General features: G+C 43.7%; 1 protein-coding gene across 3 annotated transcripts in view; it reads left to right on the plus strand.

The window, feature by feature from the left end:
• Window positions 1-24,753, plus strand: part of kmt2a (lysine (K)-specific methyltransferase 2A) — a 153,789-nt gene that overhangs the window by 28,295 nt on the left and 100,741 nt on the right. For all 3 annotated transcript variants that reach the window (XM_080214813.1, XM_080214814.1, XM_080214815.1), the window contains exon 2: window positions 15,313-15,391. In XM_080214813.1, coding sequence (XP_080070939.1) covers window positions 15,313-15,391 — 79 coding nt within the window. The remainder of the gene's footprint in view (window positions 1-15,312; window positions 15,392-24,753) is intronic.

Here is a 24,753-nt window from a genome sequence, read left to right on the forward strand (position 1 = left end):
TCCTCCTGACTAGGTTCACCACAGCCTTCGTGCACCACGGTTCCCGCAACCTACCAAAACCTCCTTGTCTCATCGGAGCGTTGTCGTGCAGAGCTCCAGACAAACATTCCTGGAATATCCGCCATCTTCCTTCTGTACTTTTCCCCAAGAATGTCTCCTTCCAGTTTATTTGTCCATTTAACTTCCTGACGTCTTCGTATTTCCCCTTACTCCAGACAAACACCTTCCTAGCCTGCCTGATCCTATCTCGTTCCAATGCAATTGTGAAGGAGATAGAATTATGATCACCATTCCCAAGATGCTCTCCTACCGAGAGATCCGTCACCTGTCCTGGTTCATTCGCCAGTACCAGATCAAGTACAGCCTCTCATCTCGTAGGCTTATCCACGTACTGTGTCAGGAAACCTTCCTGAACACACCTAACAAACTCCTCCTCATCCAAACCCCTTACCCTTGGGATATTCCAATCGATGTTTGGGAAATTGAAGTCCCCCATCACGACAACTCTCTAGAATCTGTTTCTCTATCTGCACCTCAACTTCCCTGTCACTATTGGGCGGCCTATAGAATACACCTAGCAAAGTTTTCGACCCTTTGCTGTTCCTAACTTCCACCCACAGAGACTCTGTAGATAGTCCTTCCACAGCATCCTCCTCCTCTGCAGCCATGACACTGTCCCTGATCAACAGTGTCACTCCACCACCTCTCTTGCCTCCCTCCCTGTCCTTCCTGAAGCACCTGAATCCTGGCACCTGAAGTACCCAGTCCTGTCCCTGAGACATCCAAGTCTCCGTAATGGCCACCACATCACATTCCCAAGCAGCATTCCATGCCCTAAGCTCATCTACCTTATTTACTACACTCCTGGCGTTAAAATAGATACACTTCAGCCCCTCAGTCTGGACATTTCCCTTCTCCACCCCCTGTCTAACCTCCCTCTCATACTGCCTGCAGTCCTTCCCTACCTGAGAGCTAACCTCCTTGGTCCCAGTCTCCTGATCACAATTCCCTCCCCCCATCCTTTCTAGTTTAAAGTCCCCCCAGTAGCCCTAGCCAGTCTTCCCACCAAGATATTAGTCCCCCTGGGATTCAAGTGCCACCCGTCTTTACTGTACAGGTCACACCTGCCCCTAAAGAGGTCCCAATGATCTAGGAACCGAAATCCCTGCCCCCTGCTCCAGTCCCTTAGCCACGCATTCAGCTTCCACCTCATTCCATTCCTGCCCTCGTTCTCCTGTGGCACAGGCAGCAATCCTGAGATTACTACCTTCGCTTTCCTCTTTCTCAGCTGCCTACCCAGTTCCCTATAGTCCCTTTTCATGACTGCCTCCCTCTTCTTGCCTACGTCAGCAGTACCTATATGCACTACAACCTCTGGTTCCTCACCCTCCCCTTTCAGGATGTCTGGGACACGCCCAGAGACATCCCGGATCCCAGCTCCAGGGAGACAAACCACCATCCGCGACTCAGGTCTACGTCCACAAAAACGCCTGTCCGCCCCCCTCGCTGTGGAGTCTCCTATTAATACTACCTTTCTGCTCTCTTTTTTAATTTTTTGACATACTGGCTCAGCTCCAGAGACCTGGCCACTGCTGCCTCCCTCGGATGAGCTGTCCCCCCCAGTAGTACTCAGGCAGGAGTACTTATTTTGAAGGGGGACATCCACTGGCGTGCTCTCCATCACCTGAGGTTTCCCCTTCCTAATAGTTACCCACATGCCTTCTTTCCGTTGCCCTGGTGTGACTACTTGCTGATAGCTCCTGTCAATTATCTCCTCACTCTCTCTAATGAGCTGAAGGTCCTCGAGCTGCATTTGCAGCTCCTTAACCTGGTTCCGTAGGGACTGCAGCTCCACACACCGAGCACAGGCGTGGATGTCTGGTAGACCAGGAGCCTCCAAGACCTCCCACGTGTTGCACTGGCAACAACATACTGGCCTCACACCCATACTTGCCCCTTTTTAGTAACCCAGAGGAAAAAGTAAAAAAAAACTTATAACTTACCTTGCCTCACCCTTATCTCTTTGGCCCTGTGAGCCAAAGCCCTTACAGCACACTCAAAAACAAAAACAAACTTACCAGCTCTGTCAGAGCCCCTCTCTCTCTCTCTCTTGCCAACGACGTGGGCAAAATGTGAACTGAGGATCTGGGGAGGGAGTATGAAAAGCTGGGAATGGAATTAAAAAGTAGAACCGACAAGGTGGTTTTCTCTGGGCTACTGCCTGAACCGAGTGCAGGCAGGCATAAGGTTGATAAGATTAAGGAAGTGAATGGGTGGCTCAGGGATTGGTGTGGGAGGAATGGGTTTGAATTTATGGGGCATTGGCATCAGTATTGGGGTAGGTGGGACCTGTTCGGGTGGGATGAGGTTGGTCTGAACCGTGCTGGGACCAGAGTCCTGGCGAATCGTGTAAATAGGACTGTAGACAGGGCTTTAAACTGATTGGGCGGGGTGGTGCGAGGGTAGGTGACATTACGGGGGCTAAAGTTAAGGAGAGGGTCCAGGTAAGGGAAGAGGCCGAGGATGTCCCCATAATAAAGGGAGTAGGGGGCGTGAGTATGGTTGGTGGCGTTCTGGCAAATAGGGTCCAGGTGAAGGCTGGGATGAAGGCACTTTATCTGAATGCACGAAGCATTCGGAATAAAGTGGATGAGCTGGTGGCGCAGATCAGCACAAATGGATATGATCTGGTGGCCATTACAGAGACGTGGCTGCAAGGTGACAGGGACTGGGAGCTGAATGTCCAGGGGTATCAAGTGTTTAGGAAGGATAGGCGGGAGGAAAAAGGGGGAGGCGTAGCTCTGCTGATTAAGGATAGCATCAGGGCGGTAGCAAGGGATGATATAGGAACCAAAGAGCAGAATGTGGAATCGTTGTGGGTGGAGATTAGGAACAGCAAAGGGAGGAAGACGCTGGTGGGTGTTGTCTATAGGCCCCCGAATAATGATCTGGAGGTGGGGCGGGCTGTTAACACGCAAATAAGTGCGGCGTGCAGGAATGGAACGGCGATAATTATGGGGGATTTCAATCTACATATTGATTGGTCGACCCATGTTGGACGTGGTGGCTCGAGGAGGAGTTCTTGGAATGCTGCCGGGATAGTTTCCTTGAACAGTGTGTGTTGGAGCCGACGAGGGAGCGAGCTATCTTGGATCTGGTGTTATGTAATGAGGTGGGAAGAATTAGGGACCTTGTGGTGAAGCATCCTCTTGGGGAGAGTGATCATTGTATGGTGGAGTTTCTGGTGCAGATGGAGGAGGAGAAAGTGGGTTCCCGGTCACGTGTCCTTTGTTTGAACAGAGGGGAGTACGGTAGGATGAGAGAAGAATTGGCGAATGTTGACTGGGGGAGCGTGTTGGGAGGTAGGTCTGCTGAGGAGCAGTGGAGGATCTTTAAGGAGATCTTTCTTGGTGCTCAGCAGAAATTTATTCCGATGGTTGAAAAGGACCGTAGGAGGAGAGGTAATAAGCCGTGGATAACGAAGGAGGTGAAGGAAAGTGTTAAATTAAAAGCAGAGGCGTTTAGAGTAGCTAAGAGTAGTGGGCGAGAAGAGGATTGGGAGAGGTTTAAATGTCAACAAAGATTGACGAAGTTGATAAAGAAGGGTAGGAGAAACTATGAAGCTGGGCTAGCGCTTAATATAAAAAAGGATAGCAAGAGTTTTTATAAATATATAAAAAGGAAGAGGCTGGCTAGGGTGAACGTTGGACCCTTAGAGGATGAGAGGGGGGACTTGGTGGTAGGGGATGGGGATGTGGCTGAGGTCTTGAATAACTTTTTTGTTTCTGTCTTCACGGAGGAGGTCGTGAATAATTTGCCGGGTGTTAGCGATGGAAAGGTGGTAGGACTGGAGGGCCTGAATGACATTATTGTTACTAGAGAGGTGGTGCTCGACAGACTGGAGGGACTGATTGTGGACAAGTCCCCAGGACTGGATGGAATGCATCCGAGGGTTCTGAAAGAAATGGCAGAGGTTATAGTGGATGCCTTGGTGGTTATTTTCCAGACGTCGCTGGATTCCGGGGAAGTGCCGGAAGATTGGAAAACGGCTAATGTTACGCCGTTGTTTAAGAAGGGTGGCAGGCAAAAGGCAGGGAATTATAGGCCGGTTAGTTTAACGTCTGTTGTAGGTAAAATGTTAGAATCCGTCATCAAGGAGGAAATAGCGAGGCATCTTGAGGGGAATTGCTTGATAGAGCAGACGCAGCACGGTTTCGTTAAGGGGAAGTCGTGTCTGACAAATTTATTGGAGTTCTATGAGGATGTGTCTAGGGCGGTGGATAGAGGAGAGCCAGTGGATGTGGTCTTTCTTGATTTTCAGAAGGCGTTTGACAAGGTACCTCACAAGAGGTTATTGCAGAAGGTCAGGGGGCATGGAGTTGGGGGTAGGGTGTTAGTGTGGATAGAGGATTGGTTGTCAAATAGGAGGCAGAGAATGGGGGTTAATGGGTGCTATTCGGATTGGCAGTTGGTGACTAGTGGAGCGCCCCAGGGGTCGGTGCTGGGGCCTCAGCTATTTACCATTTATATAGATGATCTGGAGGAGGGAACCGAGTGTATGGTGTCGAAATTTGCTGATGACACCAAGATTGGTAGAACGGCAAGTTGCGGGGAGGGTGTGGAGAGTCTGCAGAAGGATCTAGATAGGCTGGGCGAATGGGCCAGGAACTGGCAAATGGAATTTAATGTTGGCAAGTGCGAGGTGGTCCACTTTGGTAGGAAGAATGGTAGGAAGGACTATTACTTACGTGGCGAAAAACTGCAGCAGGCGACGGTGCAGAGGGACCTCGGGGTCCTTGTGCATGAGTCGCAAAATCCCAGCCTACAGGTGCAGCAGGTGGTCAAGAAGGCTAATGGGATGCTGGCCTTCATAGCGAGGGGGATTGAATATAGAAGTAGAGAGGTCTTGCTGCAGCTGTATAGGGCATTGGTGAGGCCGCAGCTGGAGTACTGTGTGCAGTTTTGGTCGCCGCACTTACGCAAGGATATTTTGGCCTTGGAGGGAGTGCAGAGGAGGTTTACTAGGCTGATGCCGGAGTTGAGGGGGTTGAGCTATGAGGAGAGGCTGAATAAACTAGGCTTGTACTCGTTAGAGTTTAGAAGAATGAGGGGAGATCTCATTGAGATGTATAAGATGATGAATGGGATGGATAGGATAGAGGAGGAGAGACTCTTCCCGCTCAGAAAGGACAGTAGGACTAGGGGGCACAGCCTCAAGATAAAGGGGGGGCGGTTTAGAACGGAGTTGAGGAGGAACTTCTTCACTCAAAGGGTGGTGAATCTCTGGAATTCTCTGCCCGTTGAAGTGGTGGAGGCTGCCTCGCTAAATATTCTTAAGACGCGGGTGGATAGGTTTTTGATAAGCGAGGGGATTAAGGGTTATGGGGAGAGGGCGGGAATGTGGAACTGAGCCACGACAGATCAGCCATGATCTTATTGAATGGCGGGGCAGGCTCGAAGGGCTAGATGGCCTACTCCTGCTCCTATTTCTGATGTTCTTATGTTCTCTTTTTTAGGCTAGAGGAGGGGGGAGGGCTGGGATACTCTACCGATGTAGAATATCGGGATTCCTGACCGGTCTAATTTGTAGTAAGGTAAAATAAACTCTGCCCGAGTGCCTTAGCAACTGCTTCTGGTATTAAATTTAAACAAAAAAAAAGTAAAAAGTTAGCTTTAAAAAATCGCTGTACTCACCCACAAGCTGTTCACTCGCAAATCGCTGCCTCTCTTCAGTGCTCCCATGGAACAATGAGGTCGAATCCCCGAGGTGAGTAAACTTTTAAAGGTTAAAAAAAACTCTACCCGAGTGCCTTAGCAACTGCTTCCGGTATTAAATTTAAACAAAAAAGTGGCGGGGGGGACCTCTGCCATTCTGCAGGTAATCGGTGGGGGGAGATGGGAGCGCAGAGGGTTGCGATCGGACTGAATAGCGGGGGAGTGGGTAAATAAAGGGGATACTTATGTTGTGGGGGTGGGGTGATGTCTGTGAGGGCTATTGCTCCCACTTTTCTCTCCCGGGTAACTTTATCTACTCTGTGGCCCGGGAGTGATGTAACAGGGACGCATTTTTTTTCAAATTTTTTTCCTCAGTGCGCATGCACAGTTCAAAGTGTCGATCGGGGCAGCCGTGTTTCGGGCACTATGAACCCTGTCCACAGCACAATTCAGACTCTCAATTTTTTTCCAGGCTAAGTGCGATTGGGAGTACCTGAGAACAGATTTCCGAGTCGGATCTGGATTGACCCTAGATTAAGCACTTAGAATGAAAATGGTAAAATCGGACCCAATGTTAGACTTTTCATTGTAAAGCATTATTTTTCACCTCATTTCTCCTGAAAATGTTTGATAGAATAGCACTCCACTGATGTTTAATACATAGAGCTGACAGGGCAGTCTTCATATGTGAACCTTCTCATTCAGTGATTATTTGATACTGGTTAGCATTGCTGTAAAATCCGGTATCCACACTTTCACTGTTGAGCCAGGCTCACTGGTTAGCAACTAGGAGATGGAGCACTGGCTAATCAATTACACTAGGTGCTAAGATGAATTATTGTAAACTTACTTGGCTGGATTGAACCTGAGTTTTTTTTTAATTCACTCATGCGCTGTGAGCATTGCTGGCAAGGCCACTCATTATTGCCCATCTCTCATTGACCTTGAGAAGGTGGCCATGAGTTTCCTTGAATTGCTGCAGTCCATGTAGTGCAGTTATGTCCACTGTGTGCCCATTTACCCACAAAGCTATGAGAACCTCATGATATTTTAATAACTATATTGTATATTTATAGCACCATCACCTCCCAGACTGCAGTATGCTATATCAGTACATTATGCTAGCAACAGAAAATAGTGCCCTCACAGGAGGTTGCATAAATGGGAATAGATACAGAACAATCATTGGTACAAAAAGCATTTAAAACAACAGGGTGAATTTGAGTAGGTGAAGGAAAATATGACTACTTTTCACCCAAGTTGCTGCACATTTGCAAAATGAATAGGGTATTTCCCACGGGAGATGCATGTTTCAAAAAGAGATCTGTTTGCTTCCAGTCCCACACAAGCTGTTGAGTACACTTGAAAACCGGATCAGTAGCAAAAATAATGGTGGTACATTATTTACATATTAAATCTAAGACAAACCCTGAAAACTGTAGTTAAAAACACAAACTAACCTGTAGTAAGATGCCAGTCAACATTATTAATCCTATATCCACTAAAATTCTGCTACCCACAAATACATTGCTTCCTGATCTTTGAGTTCACTCATAAGAAAAAGGCCTAGAAGGAAAACATGTCATTCATCAAAACTGTGCCATTCAACATCCATTCATTACTGCTGCACAGAAATTGCCTGGCCTGCTGAGAATTTCCAAATTTTCTGTTTTTATTCCATTTGGGACTATTCTGTCTATGGCTTCCCTTTTATTTACCCACCTGTTAATTCTCTATTTTAAAGACAAACTCACCTGAAAATAAATGGAGCTTTTAGTACTCCTTTCATTGTTAATTCTCTTGTGTTGCAGGTGCATCTCCAGTTTAAATAGACCCTGAAACAGCTATCTTTTCTGGGAATCTTTCATGTTTGACTGGGACGTTCTTAATATTCTCATCTTTGGCAACAAGGGGAAGAATTTCTTTATCAAATAAAAATTGATTAGGAAAGCAGAGCAGATGCTTCAAATGGAGTATTAATGAAAAGGAGGTGATAGAATAAAGACAAAAATAAAAAGGGTGAAAGTAGAGTGGGTGGCATAACATAGAGTGACAGGATGCCTCGTGCCCACACTTCCTCGCACAGAGATTGCAATCTCAGTAATGGTACAGTGGACATAATTTCACTCTGTAAACTCACCTCATTGCACTGCACAATAAAACAATGTTAGCAGAGGCCTTGGAATAGACCAGCTTTATTCTCAGCTGGTGAATGAGACAGCAGGAAGCGGGTGGGACTCTCCACCAGGAGCTCTCATGTCTCTGCATTGCCTAGGTTTCTCTCTCCTCCCCCTGTCATGACTTCAATCAGGTTGGGCTACTGGAGTACAAACTCTGAGTCGGCCAGCTTATTTGAGGAGCATCTTCTAGCATCCCTTACTCAAGATGCAAGAATCGTGGTTGCTTAATAAATGACCTTTCATGCTCTTTCAGGATCCAAATTCTTTATTCAGTGTTACTATTCTGTTATTGTTCCACTGAGATGTTTTTTATATGTTTCAATAAGACACCTGACATGCTGTTTCTCCTCCACACATTTCCACTCATTTTTATTGAAATAATGAGTCATTTATTGACTGCTACTCCAGCTTAATTTTTTGACCTAGCTCTTAACTATTCAATCTTCCTTCCCCCAGTTTCATTCTTGCCAGTGTTCTCATTCTTTGCATATCCTCTGCCTGATTAGCAAACACACAATTCTCAGCATTTTGGACAGGGTCATCAACCTTTTGGATGGTAGCCCAGCCTTGCTGCAACTCTTGACAGTCTTTTGGATGAGAGATTAATCCGAGGTTCCATTGTTCCTCAGGTGAGTGCAAAAGATGCCTTGGCACTGTTTGTTGTGGAAAAAAAAGAGCAGGGGAGTTCTTCCCAGTGTTGTGCTCAATATTTATCCCTCAACCAGTACCACTAAAGCAGATTATTTGATCATGGTCACGTTGTTGTTTGTAGAAGTTACTGTCAAACTGACTGCTGTGTTTCCTATATTACAATAGTGGCTATGTTTCAAACATGCTCATTTATTGCAAAGTGCTTTGGGAGATCCTGTAGAAAGCACTAAAAATGCCAATCTTTTTTAATTGTTATGATCCTCTTAGAGACTATTATTGCCTTAGAAGCTATTTGAACTTCAAGTGACTGAATGGGAGGATCAGGCAACATTTCAAGTTTTAAGATTATTAAGCAAATTAAAAGGAACATTGACTAAACACTAAAATAAGCAAAATACTGCAGATGCTGGGATCTGAAACAAAAACAATACTGGAAAAACTCTGCAGTCTGGCAACATCTGTAGGGAGATGAAACAGAATTATTTTTTCAAGTCCATCTAACCACTCATCAGAATTAAAGGAGAGGGAAAATATGTTTGATATTGTACTGCAGCTGGAAGAGATTGTAACAAAGATGTAGCAAACTTAAAAAGTAGAGACAGATGATCTGGCATGTGAAAGTGGGGAAAGGGAGGCCTCGAGACAAAAATGTATGGGATATGAAGAAAGGGAGCTACGATGAAGGAGAACGGTCGCTGTCTAAAGTTGTTGAACTCAGTGTTGAGTCCTGAGGGCTGTAATGTGCCTAATCAGGAAATGAGATGTTGCTCCTCCAGCTTGTGTTGTGCTTCACTGGAGCATTGCAACAGGCCAAGGAAGTCCATGTGGGCATGAATGCCAAGGTATTGAGTTCAGTATCATAGAATCATACAGTACAGAATAGGCCCCTCAACCCATTGAGTCTACATTGACAAAACTACATTAAATCTGCACTAATCCCATTTTCCAGCACCTAGCCCATAGTCTTGACTGTTATGACATCTCGAGTGCTCATCACATTATTTTTAAAGGTTGTGAGGTCTCCCACCTCTACTACGACCCAGGCAATACATTTCAGACTTACATCACCCTCTGGATGAAACAATATTTCCTTAAATGCGCTCTAACCTTCCTGCCCCTCACCTTAAATTCTGCCTCTCGTTATTGACCCTTCAACTAAGGAGAACAGCTACTTCCTATTCACCCTGTCCATACCGTCATAATCTAATAAACCTCAACCAGTTCTCCCCTTACCTTTTTCCGCTCTAAACAAAACAACCCGAGCCTGGCTAGACTCTCTTTGTAGCTCACATGTTTCATCCCAGGTGACATCGTGGTGAATCCTCAATGCACCTCTCAAGTACAATCACATCCTTCCTATAGTGAGGCCACCAGAACTGCACACAGTACTCCAGCGGCTTGACCAAAGTTTTGTACAACTCCAACATAACTTCCCTGCTCTTATAATCTGTGCCGCAACTCACAAAGGCTAGGGTCCCCTAAAACTTCTTAATCTCTTTTATACCTTCACCTGTCTTGCCTGAAGACCTTATACTCAGGTCTGTTGAGATGCCAGTCCTGCACCTCTTTCAGCCACGAGGGCGATTCTCCCATTAGTGCAGCAGGCTGGGAGATTTTTGTGTTGGCTGATTTATGGGATTTGCGTATGTGTTCCCACCCCAAAAGCATCTCCAAGTGCTGGATTTCCAACGGTGACTGCTCTGCACTGGAAATTGGCGGGGAGGCACCAAGACTATTTAAATGGTCATTTTAATATAATTATAATTTAGTGTAATTTAAATGTAATGAGCGGGTCCAGGAATGGTCAGGGGGCCAACCACTAGGCTGTTGGGGGAGGGGGCGGAGGGAGAAGGCTGGCGATTGAGAGACAGGTAGTGCGGGGCTACTGTGCTCGTGCCAGTCTTGGCACTGACAGATTGACGCACGTGTAGTGGCCCGCTCAGTGCCGTGCTGCTGGCCTCTCGAGTGGGAGTGCCCCACCCACCCACCTAATAATAGTTCTAGCATTAAAGTACAGTTCTCGCCTTACTCCCTTGGAACTCAAAGTGGCTGAACTCCCTTGGTCTTGGTTCCTTTGCTATAATATGCTGTGTTCCTATTTTACAATGTCCTGAAGACCCCTATCCCTGCTGAACTAATCTAAACTCCTTCTCCTGGTTTAAAATGGCAAGCAACAGGGAAGTTGGGGTCATGCTTGCGGGCTGAGCGAAGGGCTTCTGAAAACGGTTACCCTGTCTGCCTTTAGTCCCTCAGTGTAGAAGAGACCGCATCAGGAGCAGTGAATACAGTAGACCAAATTGAAGAAGGTGCAAATGAAAGACTGGTTTACTTGAAAGGAGTGTTATTATTTAAGTAGGCGATTTATAATTTAAACTACGGAAAAGTTCAACCATTTAACTTAAACAATCAAAAATTCCCTTTCACGGTTATACTTTATTCACTGTGACCCTTACGTGGACACTTCGTTCACCAGGAACCAGTCTCTCTTACCATCAGCACGGCTGCTCTCAACATAGTTTACAGGTGTGGATATCTCCACCAGCTTCCCAGTAAGACAACCTGTACTCCATAAACAATCAAGTCTTCCAGCTTGTTCGCGGGCAGAATTCAGAACAGGTCGTGTGACTCCCATGATTCTCTTCTTTGCTCCATTTTATCCTCAATTAAAAATACAGTCCCAGATCATTAGCAATCTTACAGACTTCATTATTGTTAGGTGACGAAACATCATTCCAATCACTCAAAATCAGACTGATTGAAATTAGTTTGAAAGACTGCATGCAAGAATCTAATAAAGTACCGATAGTTAAATTAGAGGCAAAGTTGTAAAAGAAAAAGGACTTGCATTTAAATAGCATTTCCCATGCCCATTGGACGTTTCTGTAAAGTCCATATCACTAAAGAAATACTTTTTAAAGTGTAGTCATTGTTGAAACATAGGAAACACAATGGCATAGGCACACAACAGACTCCCACAAATGGTAATGACTGGTAATCTGTTCTTTTCATGATATTTATTGAAGGGTAAATATTGGGCGGGACAATGAGGTAACTCCGCTACTCTTCTTAGAAATAATGCAATGGGAATCTTATACATCCACCAGAGCAAGCAGATAGGGGCCTGGATTTAATATCTGACCCAAAAGACAGCGCATTGACAATATAGCACTGCTTCAGTACTGCATTGGAATGTGAGCCGTGATTTTTGAGCTCAAGGTCTGGAGTGGAATTGGAACCTGGGGCCTCGTGACTCAGAGCTGAGGAGTGAGCTGGGACTGTAATTCACATCTTTTAAATTTATACAATGTAACTCATGTCTATTGAAATATGTATTGATGGGGATGTTTCCATTTACACGAGAGACTGGAACCAGAGGATAGTTTAAGTGGTCTACTTTTTAAGACAGAGATGAGTATTTTCTTCTTGAAGGATCATTAGAATGTGGTGGGATTCTCTTCCCCAAAAAACAGTGGGTGCTGGATCATCAAATTTATTCAGGGCAGACATAGACAGATGATTTTATAGACACGGAAGTCCAGGGTTATGGGGAACAGATGGCAAAGTGGAGTTGAGACTTATCAATTCAGCCATGATCTTATTAATTTGTGGAGAAGGCTTGAAGGGCTAAATGGCCTACTTCTGCTCCTGTCAATGTTCTTATGATTCAGTTCCTGGATGGTGCATGCTGCTTATAATGTACAGGTCCAGTTTGTGTAGTTTACCTAACATTAGTTAGCTGAGCATCACGTATTAGGCTTAGAAGTAACCAATTTTCTTTTTAAAAACAATAAAACAGCCTCTTGTGCTGGGAACTCATGGGACTTTAAAAAAATGAATAAGATTTTAAAGTTTGAATGTTGCTGAAAAGTAAAATATGTTGTTGAGCTTGAACAACACTTGCTGAACAACCCTGAGTGCTGTAACAGCCACATTAGCAACCAATTTAAGGTCACGCTCACCCCGAAACCAGAAAATCCTGCCCAAGGTCAGCGGATCTTTGCATGATCTGTGTCCTGCTCGCAGTGATTCCCGTGGTGAGCGGTACAGGAAAGTTCCGCCCAATGAGTTTAACTTTTAACATACTCCTTTACACTTGCTGGAAATGACATTTATTTTCTTCAGTGCTCACCAAGGAGAGGGGCCATGTTTTTGAGGATAAGAGTGTGATACAGGCTGATAGGCCTGGAAGTAGATGTTCTGAGGGAAGACGTATTAGCAATTTTGAAAAACCTGAGGGTCGAGAAGTCCCCTGGGCCAGATGGGATATATTCTAGGATTCTTTGGGTGGGGTGGGGAGGGGGGTTCTTTCGGGGCCCAGGATTCTTTGGGAGGCAAGAGAGGAGATTGCAGAGCCTTTGGCTTTGATGTTTGAGTCCTCACTGTCCAATGGGATAGTGCCAGAGGACTGAAGAATGGTGAAATGCTGTTCCTGTGTTCAAGAAAGGAAATAGGAATGACCCTGTTAATTATAGGCCGGTTAGTAGTACTTCGGTGGTTGGTAAGTTAATGGAAAAGGTCCTGAGGGATAGGATTTATGACCATTTAGAAAGATGCAGCTTAATCTGGGATAGTCAACATGGATTCGTGAAGGGTAAGTCTTGCCTCACAAATTTGATTGAATTCTCTGAGAGGTAACTAAACGTGTAGGTGAAAGTAGAGCAGTTGATGTCGTATACATGAATTTTAGTAAGGCGTTTGATAAGGTTCCCCATGGACGGCTCATGAAGAAAATAAGGCGATGTGGGATAGAGGGAAATTTGACTGATTGGATAGATAACTGGCTATCTCATAGAAGATGGAGGGTGGTGATGGATGGAAAATTTTCAGACTGGAGACCAGTTACCAGCAGTGTACCACAGGGATCAGTGCTGGGTCTTCTGCTATTTGTGACTTTTATCAATGACTTGGAAGAGGGGGCTGAAGGGTGGGTCAGTAAGTTTGCTGATGACACCAAGATTGGTGGCGTAGTGGATGAGGTGGAGGGCTGTTATAGGCTGCAAAGAGACTTTGATAGGATACAGAGCTGGGCCGAAAAGTGGCAGATGGAGTTTAATCCTGATAAGTGCGAGGTGATTCATTTTGATAGGACAAACTTGAATGTAGATTACAGGGTCAACGGCAGGGTTCTGAGGAATGTGGAGGAACAGAGAGATCTTATGGTTCATATCCACAGATCCCTGAAGGTTGCCACTCAAGTGGATAGAACCGTGAAGAAGGCCTTTAGTGTGTTAGCGTTTATTAATGGGTTAAGAGTTTAAGAGCCGTGGTGTTACGCCACAACTGTACAGGACCTTGGTGACACCGCATTTGGAATATTGTGTGCAGTTCTGGTCACCTCACTATAAGAAGGATGTGGAAGCATTGGAGAGAGTGCAGAGGAGATTTACCAGGATGCTGTCTGGTTTGGAGAGTAGGTCTTTTGAGGAAAGATTGAGAGAGCTGGGGCTTTTCTCTTTAGAGCGGAGGAGGATGAGAGGCGACTTAATAGAGGTTTATAAGATGATGAGGGGGATAGATAGAGTGGACATTCAGAGACTATTTCCTCTGGTGGATGTAGCTGTTACTAGGGGGCATAACTATAAAGTTCATGGTGAGAGAAATAGGAGGGATGTCTGAGGTAGATTCTTTACACAGAGAGTTGTTGAGGTGTGGATTGGACTGCATGCTGTGATAGTGGAGTCGGACACTTTAGGAACTTTCAAGCGGTTAATGGATAGGCACATGGAGCACACCAGAATGATAAGGAGCGGAGTAGCTTGATCTTGGTTTCAGACAAAGCTCGGCGCAATATCGAGGGCTGAAGGGCCTGTACTGTGCTGTACTGTTCTATGTTCATATGCAGGGACCCAGTCTCTGCAAACAAACAGGATATGTTCAAGCCTAACACCTTATTTAATTACCGGGGAGCTTATAGTTTCCTGTTGCTTTCTCCATGGCAGTAATTTGGCTAATCAGAGTCAACTTGCCAACCAGTTCTCCTGCAGTATAAATCATTGTTACTGCTTGAAATTTGGTGTTCCTGTGTTTGTCTGGACGAGTGCAAGTTGAAAAGCTCTGGCACAGGGCTCCCCTTTCAGCAATAATTTTAGATTTGAGAAGTTACGTAATTGGTAGCCAATGAGTACAGGCTTGGTGAAAGAACTGACAGGAATCAAAATTTGAGTGTCATTCCAGTGAACAAGATTTTGCAGCTATATCATACTAATCTTTGAACAATAATTTTTAGAAGTAGAGCCATGGTACTTCCAGAGTTGGCATCTTGCTATGTGCAAATTGGGTTTGACATTTGCCAAGAAAAAGATTGACTGCACATAAAAGCAATTTAATGACTAAAGAGCTCGGGGTGTCCTGAGGATGTGAAAGGTAATATAAAAAGCAAGCTCTTTACCGTCTCTGCACAGCAAATTAGCTTACTGGTGGCTACCATAGCCAAATTGAAAGTTTAGTTCAACGAACTGAACTGGATGCCTGTTTGGTGCCCTGGTGCAGCTGACTTGCTATACTTAAAAGATGTTGGGGCTTCTTTGCCGCTGGGAAGGATGAAGCTGTACCACTCTGTTGCCCAAAAGTTAAAATAGATTTTCCATTCTGAGGAAAGGTCATCCAGACTCAAAATGTTGGCTCTATTCTCTCTTCACAGATGCAGTCAGACCTGCTCAGATTTTCCAGCGTTTTCTGTTTTTGTTTTAAAATAGACTTTCTTCCTGCTCGGAAGTCCAAATGTGTGTTTTCCTAATTTCATATTTTGACTATATTTGTCTTTCAGGATGAACAGTTTTTGGGTTTCTGCTCAGATGACAACAGTGTACGAAGCCCTACAAGATGCCATTCCAGACCTCAGAGAGGTAAATATTGCCTTTTTTGTTCTGTGTAATCTATAGACGCAAAAACATTGATCACCATTCTCATCATCATCATGTGAGCTCTGCTCAAAGACAGGTCCTTGTCCTATATTCCTTGTCACTCTATCCTGTGCAGCCTTTTCATTTCCCAGTAACTTCCTTAATTTAAAATAAATCCATCCAGCAGTGATATTTTCTTCCTTGACTCTTTTTCCTTGAAATCTCCCCTCTATAACATCACTTACAAGTCTGTTTATTATTGAGACATAATCTCTACTAGACTATCTGTTCCAAATTATACTCAGCAAATTTTGTTTATTCACTTTCCACAGCACTTCATCCTTTGTTACTTTTTTCTGTTCAACTGATTCTATCCATTCTCCTCCAAAACCACATTTTAACACCATTTAGCAAGTTGGTCCCTTGTTCTGTAAGGTCCAAGTCTCACATCCATACAAAACAATACTCCAAATTAAACTCTTTCCTCACAAGTTGCTTCGGTTGTTTATTCAGTTTTCTGATTCATTGGATAATGTTCAGCATTAGATATCTTTCACTGGTTATATTTTGCTAAAATTTTAAGTTGGATTTCATCAAACAGAAGTCCAATTTCTAGGTTTCAAGTTAAAATGCCCAGTTTTTTTCAGTTTTCTGTCCATTGCTATAGAGCCTGACATCCTCTGGGTTTAATTTGATAGATGGTGGAAGCTTACTCATATTGTGGGGGCTGGACAATAGGTTGTTGGCCTACCAAGGTGCATTGAAGCTGAGCGTGGACCTGTCCTCATCTGCTTTCCAGATGTGCAGACTTTTCAGCAGATGTTTTTAGGTAGCAATCAGGAGCCTAATTTGAGCTGACTTTTTTTTCTACATCCTGTTTATGTCTCAATTGCTTCCCTCTAGTTTGCATTGTTTAATGCTTCACTGGGGAATGTGCTAATAGGCCATCACTAAAGCTCATATGATTCTGTTTTTAGCATTTGATGTTTGTGTCTGATGTTGTGCTCAAATCTCTTGTTCATAAGAGTGGAAAAATAACTAAGAATTGCAAATTCTTCCAGCTCATATTTTGATAATTCAACAGAACAATAGTAGGAATTTCTGCTTTAGGAATTGAAAAAGGTTTATAAAAATATAAACACCTGAGGACTTATGTGGGCAATTTTCAAACACTGCTCGACCCTTCACCATTAGACATTTGGAAAATATTGTTCGTAAATAAATTACATACGCATTCCCTGGGGCCAGTTTAACATCTGGCGAAAATCTTTTGCTTTGCCCATTGTTGCTATTCTGCCCTGATTTGGCAAGCTTCACTACAGAGCTTTCTGGTTTGATTGTGCAAGAAAATGACCAGTTCTGATAGGGAATCAATTGACAATCATGTTGAGAGGAAATGGCAATTTTGGTTAGGCAGGAACTGGCAGTAGGACAGAGGTCTTTTTATGAGGCCCAAAGGAAGTAGCCTGTTCTTTTTAAGAAAAGACTATTAACCTGAAATGGAAACTTTTTTTTCCCTCTCCACAGATGCTGCCAGTTGTGCTGAGTATTTTTGGCATTTTCTGTTTAGATTTCAGTTTCTGTACCAGTTGAGTTTTTTGGTGAAGTTTTGGGATCATCAAGGTTGGGCACTTTTTCTGCATTAGAGTAAATTTATGCAGTTATCAAGAGAGAGTTGACAAGCTAGGACTTTTTTTATTGGAGGTGAGAAGATTCAGGGGTGACAAAAGGTGAAATGCTGTAGATGCTGGAAAGCTAAAGTAAAAACAGAGAATGCTAGGAACAGGCGGATGTGTGGTGAGAGTGAATAAACGGTAATATTTCCCATCTAAAGCCAAAACCACAATTCCTTCCTTTTCTTTAAGATTAAGGCTTGATAAGATTATGGAGTTTTATAATGCAAACAGATGGCTTGTTCCCACTGGGCAGCAAAATGGTAATAAGAGGGCACAAACTTAAGGTAATCACAAAAATAATGAAAAGGGAGTTAGGGAAAAAATCTATATGCTGAGGATGAATGGGATCTGAACCTCTGCCTCAAGCAAAGATCATAGCATAGTTTTTGCAATGGGCGTGGCTTTGACGTTGATGTTAATCTGAAGTGGATTAACAGTGGTGCTAAAATAACATTGTGGAAAGCAGGCTGTTTGACCTGTTGTGCTCATGTTGTCTCTGAAACCAGTTAGGTTCACAGTACAGTTTTTCTTTTCCACTAAATTGGTATTTTTAGGTGAATAACTTCTAAAGAGCTAATTATATATTTGCTTTGGAAAGTTAGCTTCTGAATGGTGAGAGAACCCAGTATGAGAATGGCTTTAAACTCAGTGTTCCTAAAGAGAAGCATAATTTTTCAGACTTGATGAGCTGTGTAACTCGTCACATTCTAGCTATGGCTCTGGCTTTTTCATTGCTAGTTCATGGCTGAATTGTGCATGGTTTTGTGAGTGATACTATGACTGTGGTGCAAGAGACCTTTCTCTAGTATTCTCAGCTATGCACGCTCCTTGTTGCCCTGTTTTGTGGGACTGTGCTTATGTAGTTCCGTTCCTCTTGTTTGAACACAGCCTGAGTCTTTGCTGTGATTACTTATCTTCTGCACAACACATTTTTCTCAACAACTTTCCCTTCATCTCATTACCTCCTCATCTACATACTACCTCACAATGGCAGCATTTGTGTTTTTTTCTGAATATTGATATCCAAGTACCTCCCTGTCACTCTCCCTATTCCCAGGATAATCTTTGTGTTCTCAGATTGGCTTTGCAACGTTAAGTTGTGGATGAGTCATGATCCCTTCTAAGTGAACATCAATCAGAAGCAGCAATGCTATAATTTTTGTCCTTTTATCTTAAACTTGGTTTCCTTGCCACTGACTCCTCTCACCTTGGCCATTTGCTTAAGGTGAAGCAGACAATGCAGGTGTCCCATTTGAGCCAGAACTATACTTCAAACTTCATCTCCCTGACTGCTTACACCTACCTGGGCAGCAATGCCTGCCTCTCCCATCACCGCCTTTCCACTGCTGCTGAAACATATGCTCACAAAGTCAGTTAGTTTATTGATGGTTTTGTCACATCTACAACTTTGATGTCCTTGCTAGCCTTCAGTCTTTTATGCTGCATGAAGTCTAACCTGTCCAAAACACAGCCATTCATATCCTACTGTGCCCTAAGTCCCATTGACTTTTCGCCCTGCTTCTCACTGATCGGTATTGGTCTTCCTGGAGCATTGAATTTAAGATTCTGGCCTGTGCCTTCAGATTTCCCTGCAGCCGGTCTGCCCTGCTCTTTGGTTCTTCAATTTTGATTCTGGTGCATGCTCCCTTCCTTTCATCATTAATAGCAGGTATTTTCACTGAGAGTTTGGTCCTTTTGCTTCTCCAACTGCAGCTCAGTCTCAAATCTATTATGTGGAGTTGCCGGCATTGGACTGGGGTAGGCACAGTAAGTAGTCTCAGAATGCCAGATTGTAGTTTTCAAATCTTTTCAAATCTGTTGACCAGCCTATTGACTTTCTCTCATAATCCTCTCCCCATGACTCAGCATCAGCTCCCTATTTTTCTCCCTCCATTTCTAAAGTGACTTGTGTCATTTTCTACTTTGCAGTTGCCATACAAATACAAGTTGTAGACAGTTAGAGGGCCAACTAGCTACAACCATGCCCATGTCCCACGAAAGAATAAAAAAACTATGCCAAGCCATGTCCTTCTACCCATCCCCATTGTCCCCAAATCCTGATGTCAACCTCATGCATCCACCCTTTGCTGTTAACCTTCTTCATGCCAATTCACCGAGACACCTGGACAGTTCTTAACACTTCCTGGGCATGTTTTAAAAGCTATGACACTGGACAGGTATGACAACTCTTGCAGTGCATTGATCTTCAAATCTTTGATTCACAGTTTTCATCAGTCTGTGTAGTTCAGTTCTATTTGTGTTTGTATTGTTTATTTGCTAGGTTATTGTGTTTGAATTTCAATAACCGGATGTTTGGCTAATGCATCCTTAGTGCTCTTGGTAGCTCGATTACTCTCACAACAGAATACAAAGATCAGTTAGCTTTAGACAAACAAGTTAGTAGATGCATGAAGAAAGGAAGACTTACAACATATAGCCTTTATGCTCCCCTATAACCTCCTATCCTTCTCATCAAACTCTTTTCAGCATAGCTCACTATTCTCTTCTCCCTAACATGCTTGTATAGCTTAATTACATCTATTCCACCACAAACACTCCCTGGGGTAAAAGGTTCTACATTGCCACAACTCTCTGGATAGTGAAAATTGACTGGATTCCTTGCATGATTTCTCAGTGAATTGATGGCCTGTAAGGTTGCTCATTCCCATAAGTGCAAACCCGTTCTGTGCCTATTTTGCCAAAACCATTCATAATTTTAAAAGCCTCACGGGTCACTCTCCAGCCAGAGACCAAACCCTGCTTATTGTTTCCTAGTTGGTATAATCTTACGGTTCTCGTATTTTTGTTGTAAATCATTTTTGCACCTTTTCCAGTGCCTTTATGTCTGTTTCTTAATTTGGCAATCAGAGCTGTACGAAGCAGTCCAAGTGTGTTCTAACCAAGGTTCAGTACAAGTTTAGATTGGCTTCTCTACTTTCTTGAGTTCTGTCTCTAGCAATACATCTTGGTGCATGTTTTCACTTGTTACAGCCTTATTGACCTGCATCAAGGCTTGTAGTGATTTGTGTAATTGTGTCCCCAGATCATTTTGCTCCTCTACCCAATTCTGGCCCAGATTTTCTCCACCAGGCTGTGTTTCTTAGATGATTTCTAGCTCAGTGAACCCGACCTTTAAAAATGGCCACCTTTGTGTCGGATTTTTAGTTGGTGGGTGTTAGTGGGGGCTGCCAAGAGAGTTAGGGCAGATGACCCCAGAGTAGATGCGTAGGCTGTTGGGTGTGGAGGTCGGCTGGGTGCATGGTCTGCCCCTGTGCTCCAGTACTATATGAAAAAAAACAAAAAACATCTCTCCAATCTTCACCCCTTGCACTCCATGTGCCTTAACCTGTGGGAGGCGATGGCCTAGTGATATTATTGCTGGACTATTAATCCAGAAACTCAGCTCATGTTCTGGGGACCTGGATTCGAATCCCGCCATGGCAGATGGTGGAACTTGAATTCAGTATTAAAAAGTCTGGAATTAAGAATCTGCTGATGACCATGAAACTATTAGTGATTGTAGGAAAAACCCATCTCGTTCGCTACTGCCCTTTAGGGAAGGAAATTTACCATTCTTACCTGGTCTGGTCTACATGTGACACCAGAGCCACAGCAATGTGGTTGATTCTCAACTGCTGTTGGGCAACTAGGGATGGGCAATAAATGCTGACCAGCCAGCGATCCCCATGTTCCACAAAAGAGTAAAAAAACCTATGCCAAGCCATGTCCTTCTACCCATCCCCATTGTCCCCAAACCCTGATGTTAACCTCATGCATCCATGCTTTGCTGTTAACCTTCTTCATGCCAATTCACCGAGATACCTGGACAGTTCTTGACACTTCCTGGGCATGTTTTAAAAGCTGTGACACTGGACAGGTGTGACAACTCTTGCAGTGCATTGAGAGCTGGACAGCATTCTACAGTTCCTTGACATTTGAACAGCTCCTTGAGAGCCGGATAGCCGCTGTATAGTTTCATGACAGCTGGACAATTCCATGGCAGGTAGTTGGTTGTTGACAGCTGGATAGCTATTTTGCAGGTTTTAAAAATAGTTTCTTGACAACTGGACAATTTCTTAACAGCTGGAGAGCTTTTTTACCGTTCTTGAAGTTGGACATTTTCTTGACAGCTGGCCTGTTCCTTGACAGATGAGCAATTCCTTAACTGTTGGACTGTCTTTAACATTTGCATGAAATGTTTAACATTGCCATGAAAGCCGCAGAGCTCTTTTATAGTTCCATGATCGCTGGGCAGCTTTCACAATTCCTTGATAGCTGGACAGTTCCTTGACAGCTGGACAGTTCCTTAACAACTGGACAACTCTTTACCATTTACCTGGTAGCTGGGCACATCTTTGCCATTTCCTTGACAGCTGAACAGCTCTTTTACAGCATGACACTTCCAATTAGTTTGTCTATAAAAAGTGCATATTCATGTTCACTTTTAACAATTCCAAATGGTGTCTTATAGGGCATTGGTGAGGCTGCAGCTGGAGTACTGTGTGCAGTTTTGGGCGCCGCACCTGCGCAAAGATATTTTGGCCTTGGAGGGAGTGCAGAGGAGGTTTACTAGGCTGATACCGGAGTTGAGGGGGTTAGCTATGAGGAGAGGCTGAATAAACTAGGCTTGTACTCGTTAGAGTTTAGAAGAATGAGGGGAGATCTCATTGAGACGTATAAGATGATGAATGGGATGGATAGGATAGAGGTGGAGAGACTCTTCCCGCTCAAAAAAGACAGTAGGACTAGGGGGCACAGCCTCAAGATAAAAGGGGGGGCGGTTTAGAACGGAGTTGAGGAGGAACTTCTTCACTCAAAGGGTGGTGAATCTCTGGAATTCTCTGCCCGTTGAAGTGGTGGAGGCTGCCTCGCTAAATATTTTTAAGACGCGGGTTGATGGGTTTTTGATAAGAGAGGGGATTAAGGGTTATGGGGAGAGGGCGGGAATATGGAACTGAACCACAACAGGGAAAGTGGAACTGAGCAGCGACAGGTCAGCCATGATCTTATTGAATGGCGGGGCAGGCTCGAAGGGCTAGATGGCCTACTCCTGCTCCTATTTCTTATGTTCTTATCTCTCCCAAAGTTGTCCCAGGACACTCTCCAAGACTCGGAGGCAAGAATGCTATCAGTTGATTTGCATCTGACTGTAAGATTTATTTGTGGGACATGTGCACATAGGCAGCTGAAAAAGACACAAAACTTGCACACTTTAGTGTAATGTTATTTCACAAGAGATCCTTAGAGAGAGGGAAAAGGTTTACTTCAATTTACTTGGGCTAGATTCAATCTCATACCTCAGATGCACAGTGTACTAACTGAAAGTACCATTGAATCTCCCTTGTGCGACAATGTACAAATATTTCCTGCTGTAAAGTGTACAAAATTCTCTTCACTAGCTCTACCTTCACCCTTTTAAATTTTATTTCTGCACTGTTCAATGTAGAAGCTGACTAAAGTTACTAAGTTCCTGATGCGCAGTCAACTGATTTTAGTTTATTGTTAGTAACTAGCTAGATTATACTGTGACCATTACAGTAATTGTAACTGTTATTATTCTCTTGTAAAACCAGAGGCTCACTTTGAGGTTGTGGAGAAACTGCCAGTCCTAACTGATTTTGCAAGAAACAAATAGGAATGCTTCTACCACCTTACTTACACTTGTGCTGTGTGATGCGATGCTGATATGTTAAACTTTCAAAAAATCTGATGTGAATGATACCAAGATGCCCACTTCAAATACAAAACAATTGTTTTGACTTTGTTTTGGCCATTCACCCCTTGCCTTGGAGTCTTTTCTGGGGTTACATCCCACTCGAGACACTTAAGCATGAATATTCAGGCCAACAATCCAGGGCAGAACTCCTTTCAGATAAGAAGCTAAACTGATCCCGTATCTGTTTCCTCAGGTGAATCCAAAAAGTCCCATGACACAAGAACAAGCGAGATCTTCCTGGTGCCTTAGTCAATATTCATACCTCAACAACACAAAACAAAATTTAACAAGTCATAATCACATTGCTGTTTATGAGAGTTTGATTTGCACAAATCAGCTGCTGCATTTCCTACCTTAAATCAGTAACCTAACTTTAAAAGTAGATCATTAGCTGTAAAGCACTTGGTTACAGCCAAAGCCTACTTGTAGGGAGATAGTAGTATAGTATTAGTGTTACTGGACTAGTAATCCAGAGGCTTGAAGACATGAGTTCAGATCCCACTGTGGCAACTGGAGGAATTTAAATTCAATTAATTAACCTGGAATAAAAATCCAGGGCTCTATTGTCTGATGTCAGCAGCTGCTGGTATTCTCCGGTCCTGTTGCGGTGTTTGGAGATTTAGCTGTGTGCCAAGTTCACCATTCCCCCTGGCGGCTGCGAAGGGTGAACAGCTGGAGAATCCTCAACAATAACATTTGTGAAACTACTGGATTATTGGAACAACCTGTTTGTTTCACAAATGCTTTTCGCAGGAGGAAATGTGCTGTCCTTACCTGGTCTGGCCTGCATGTGATTCCAAACATGCACAACGTGGTTGACTTGTACCTATCCTCTGAAGTGGCTCAGCAAGCTACTCAGTTGTAAGCAGCACACCACCTGCTCAAGGGCAATTAGAGATGGGCAGTAAATGCTGGACTAGCTGGTGATAATGAAGAGTGAATGGAATAGAAGCTTGTGATACATATGCAGGAACTTGTGAGTGTAGAAGACAGAAAAAAACATAATGGTCACTATTCGTACCTATCTAAATGTTGTATGCTAGAGGAGGGCCTATTTCTAGATCAGATAGTAATCTTTTCACCTGGTCAAGGGTTCATCCAAATTGTTGATCTGAATGGTGAAGAAGAGAAGTTAGTTCTAGATCAGATAGTAATCTCTTCACCTGCTCAAGGGTTCATCCAAATTGTTGATCTGAATGGTGAAGAAGAGAAGACCTAATATAGATTCCTGCAAGACTACCTTAGTAATTAGTCACCACACAAGAGCGTTTACCATTAATGATGATTGTTTGTCAAGAAAATTTTCCTGTCAAACGCAAGAATTATGCTCCAAGTCTGCAGAACTATATCTTATAAACATAGGTTAACCATCGCTCTGTCACTGGAAAGAGTTTCTCATTTGCTCTTTTAAACTGTTAATTATCTTGAATATCCTCATTCAAACCTTCTTTGCACTAAGAACAGCTCCAGGTTATGGCATATTTGCATAATGTTTCAGAAGTTCAAATATTGAGGCTGAGAAGTTTGATTGGCAGCCCCTTAAAGCCTCCAATATGACAGGTAGAAAAAGATTGCACAATTTGAGCCCGAAATCCCCAGGCAGTCACATGTAGGCATTGGCCTGGCCTGTGCCAGAAACAGACATTAAGATTTTACACATGCAGCCAAGGAGCTTGTCATCTGTCTGTCATTATTGGGCTATTTGGAGACAGCCAGCGTGGGCAGTGTTCAGGAAAACGCAGTCAAAGTGCAGCCTAATAGATGGTCTTTAAAGATAAAATCTTAAAATGTGCTTAACCTGAATATAGATCCAATAGGAGCAGGTATCTGCCGCCCATTAAAACCATGGAGATTGCAGCTGAAAGCCAACACCCTCCCTGGCCACCAATGTGTCCCTCCTGTCATGGTCACTCATGACCCCCTCCACCTCTTAATCTCAACATAGCCAGCTGGAGAAGGATTTTACCATTGCT

This window comes from Carcharhinus amblyrhynchos, chromosome 29 (genome assembly GCF_965287045.1).
Source record: "Carcharhinus amblyrhynchos chromosome 29, sCarAmb.v2.hapA, whole genome shotgun sequence".
In the NCBI taxonomy this organism is placed as follows: Eukaryota; Metazoa; Chordata; class Chondrichthyes; order Carcharhiniformes; family Carcharhinidae; genus Carcharhinus; species Carcharhinus amblyrhynchos.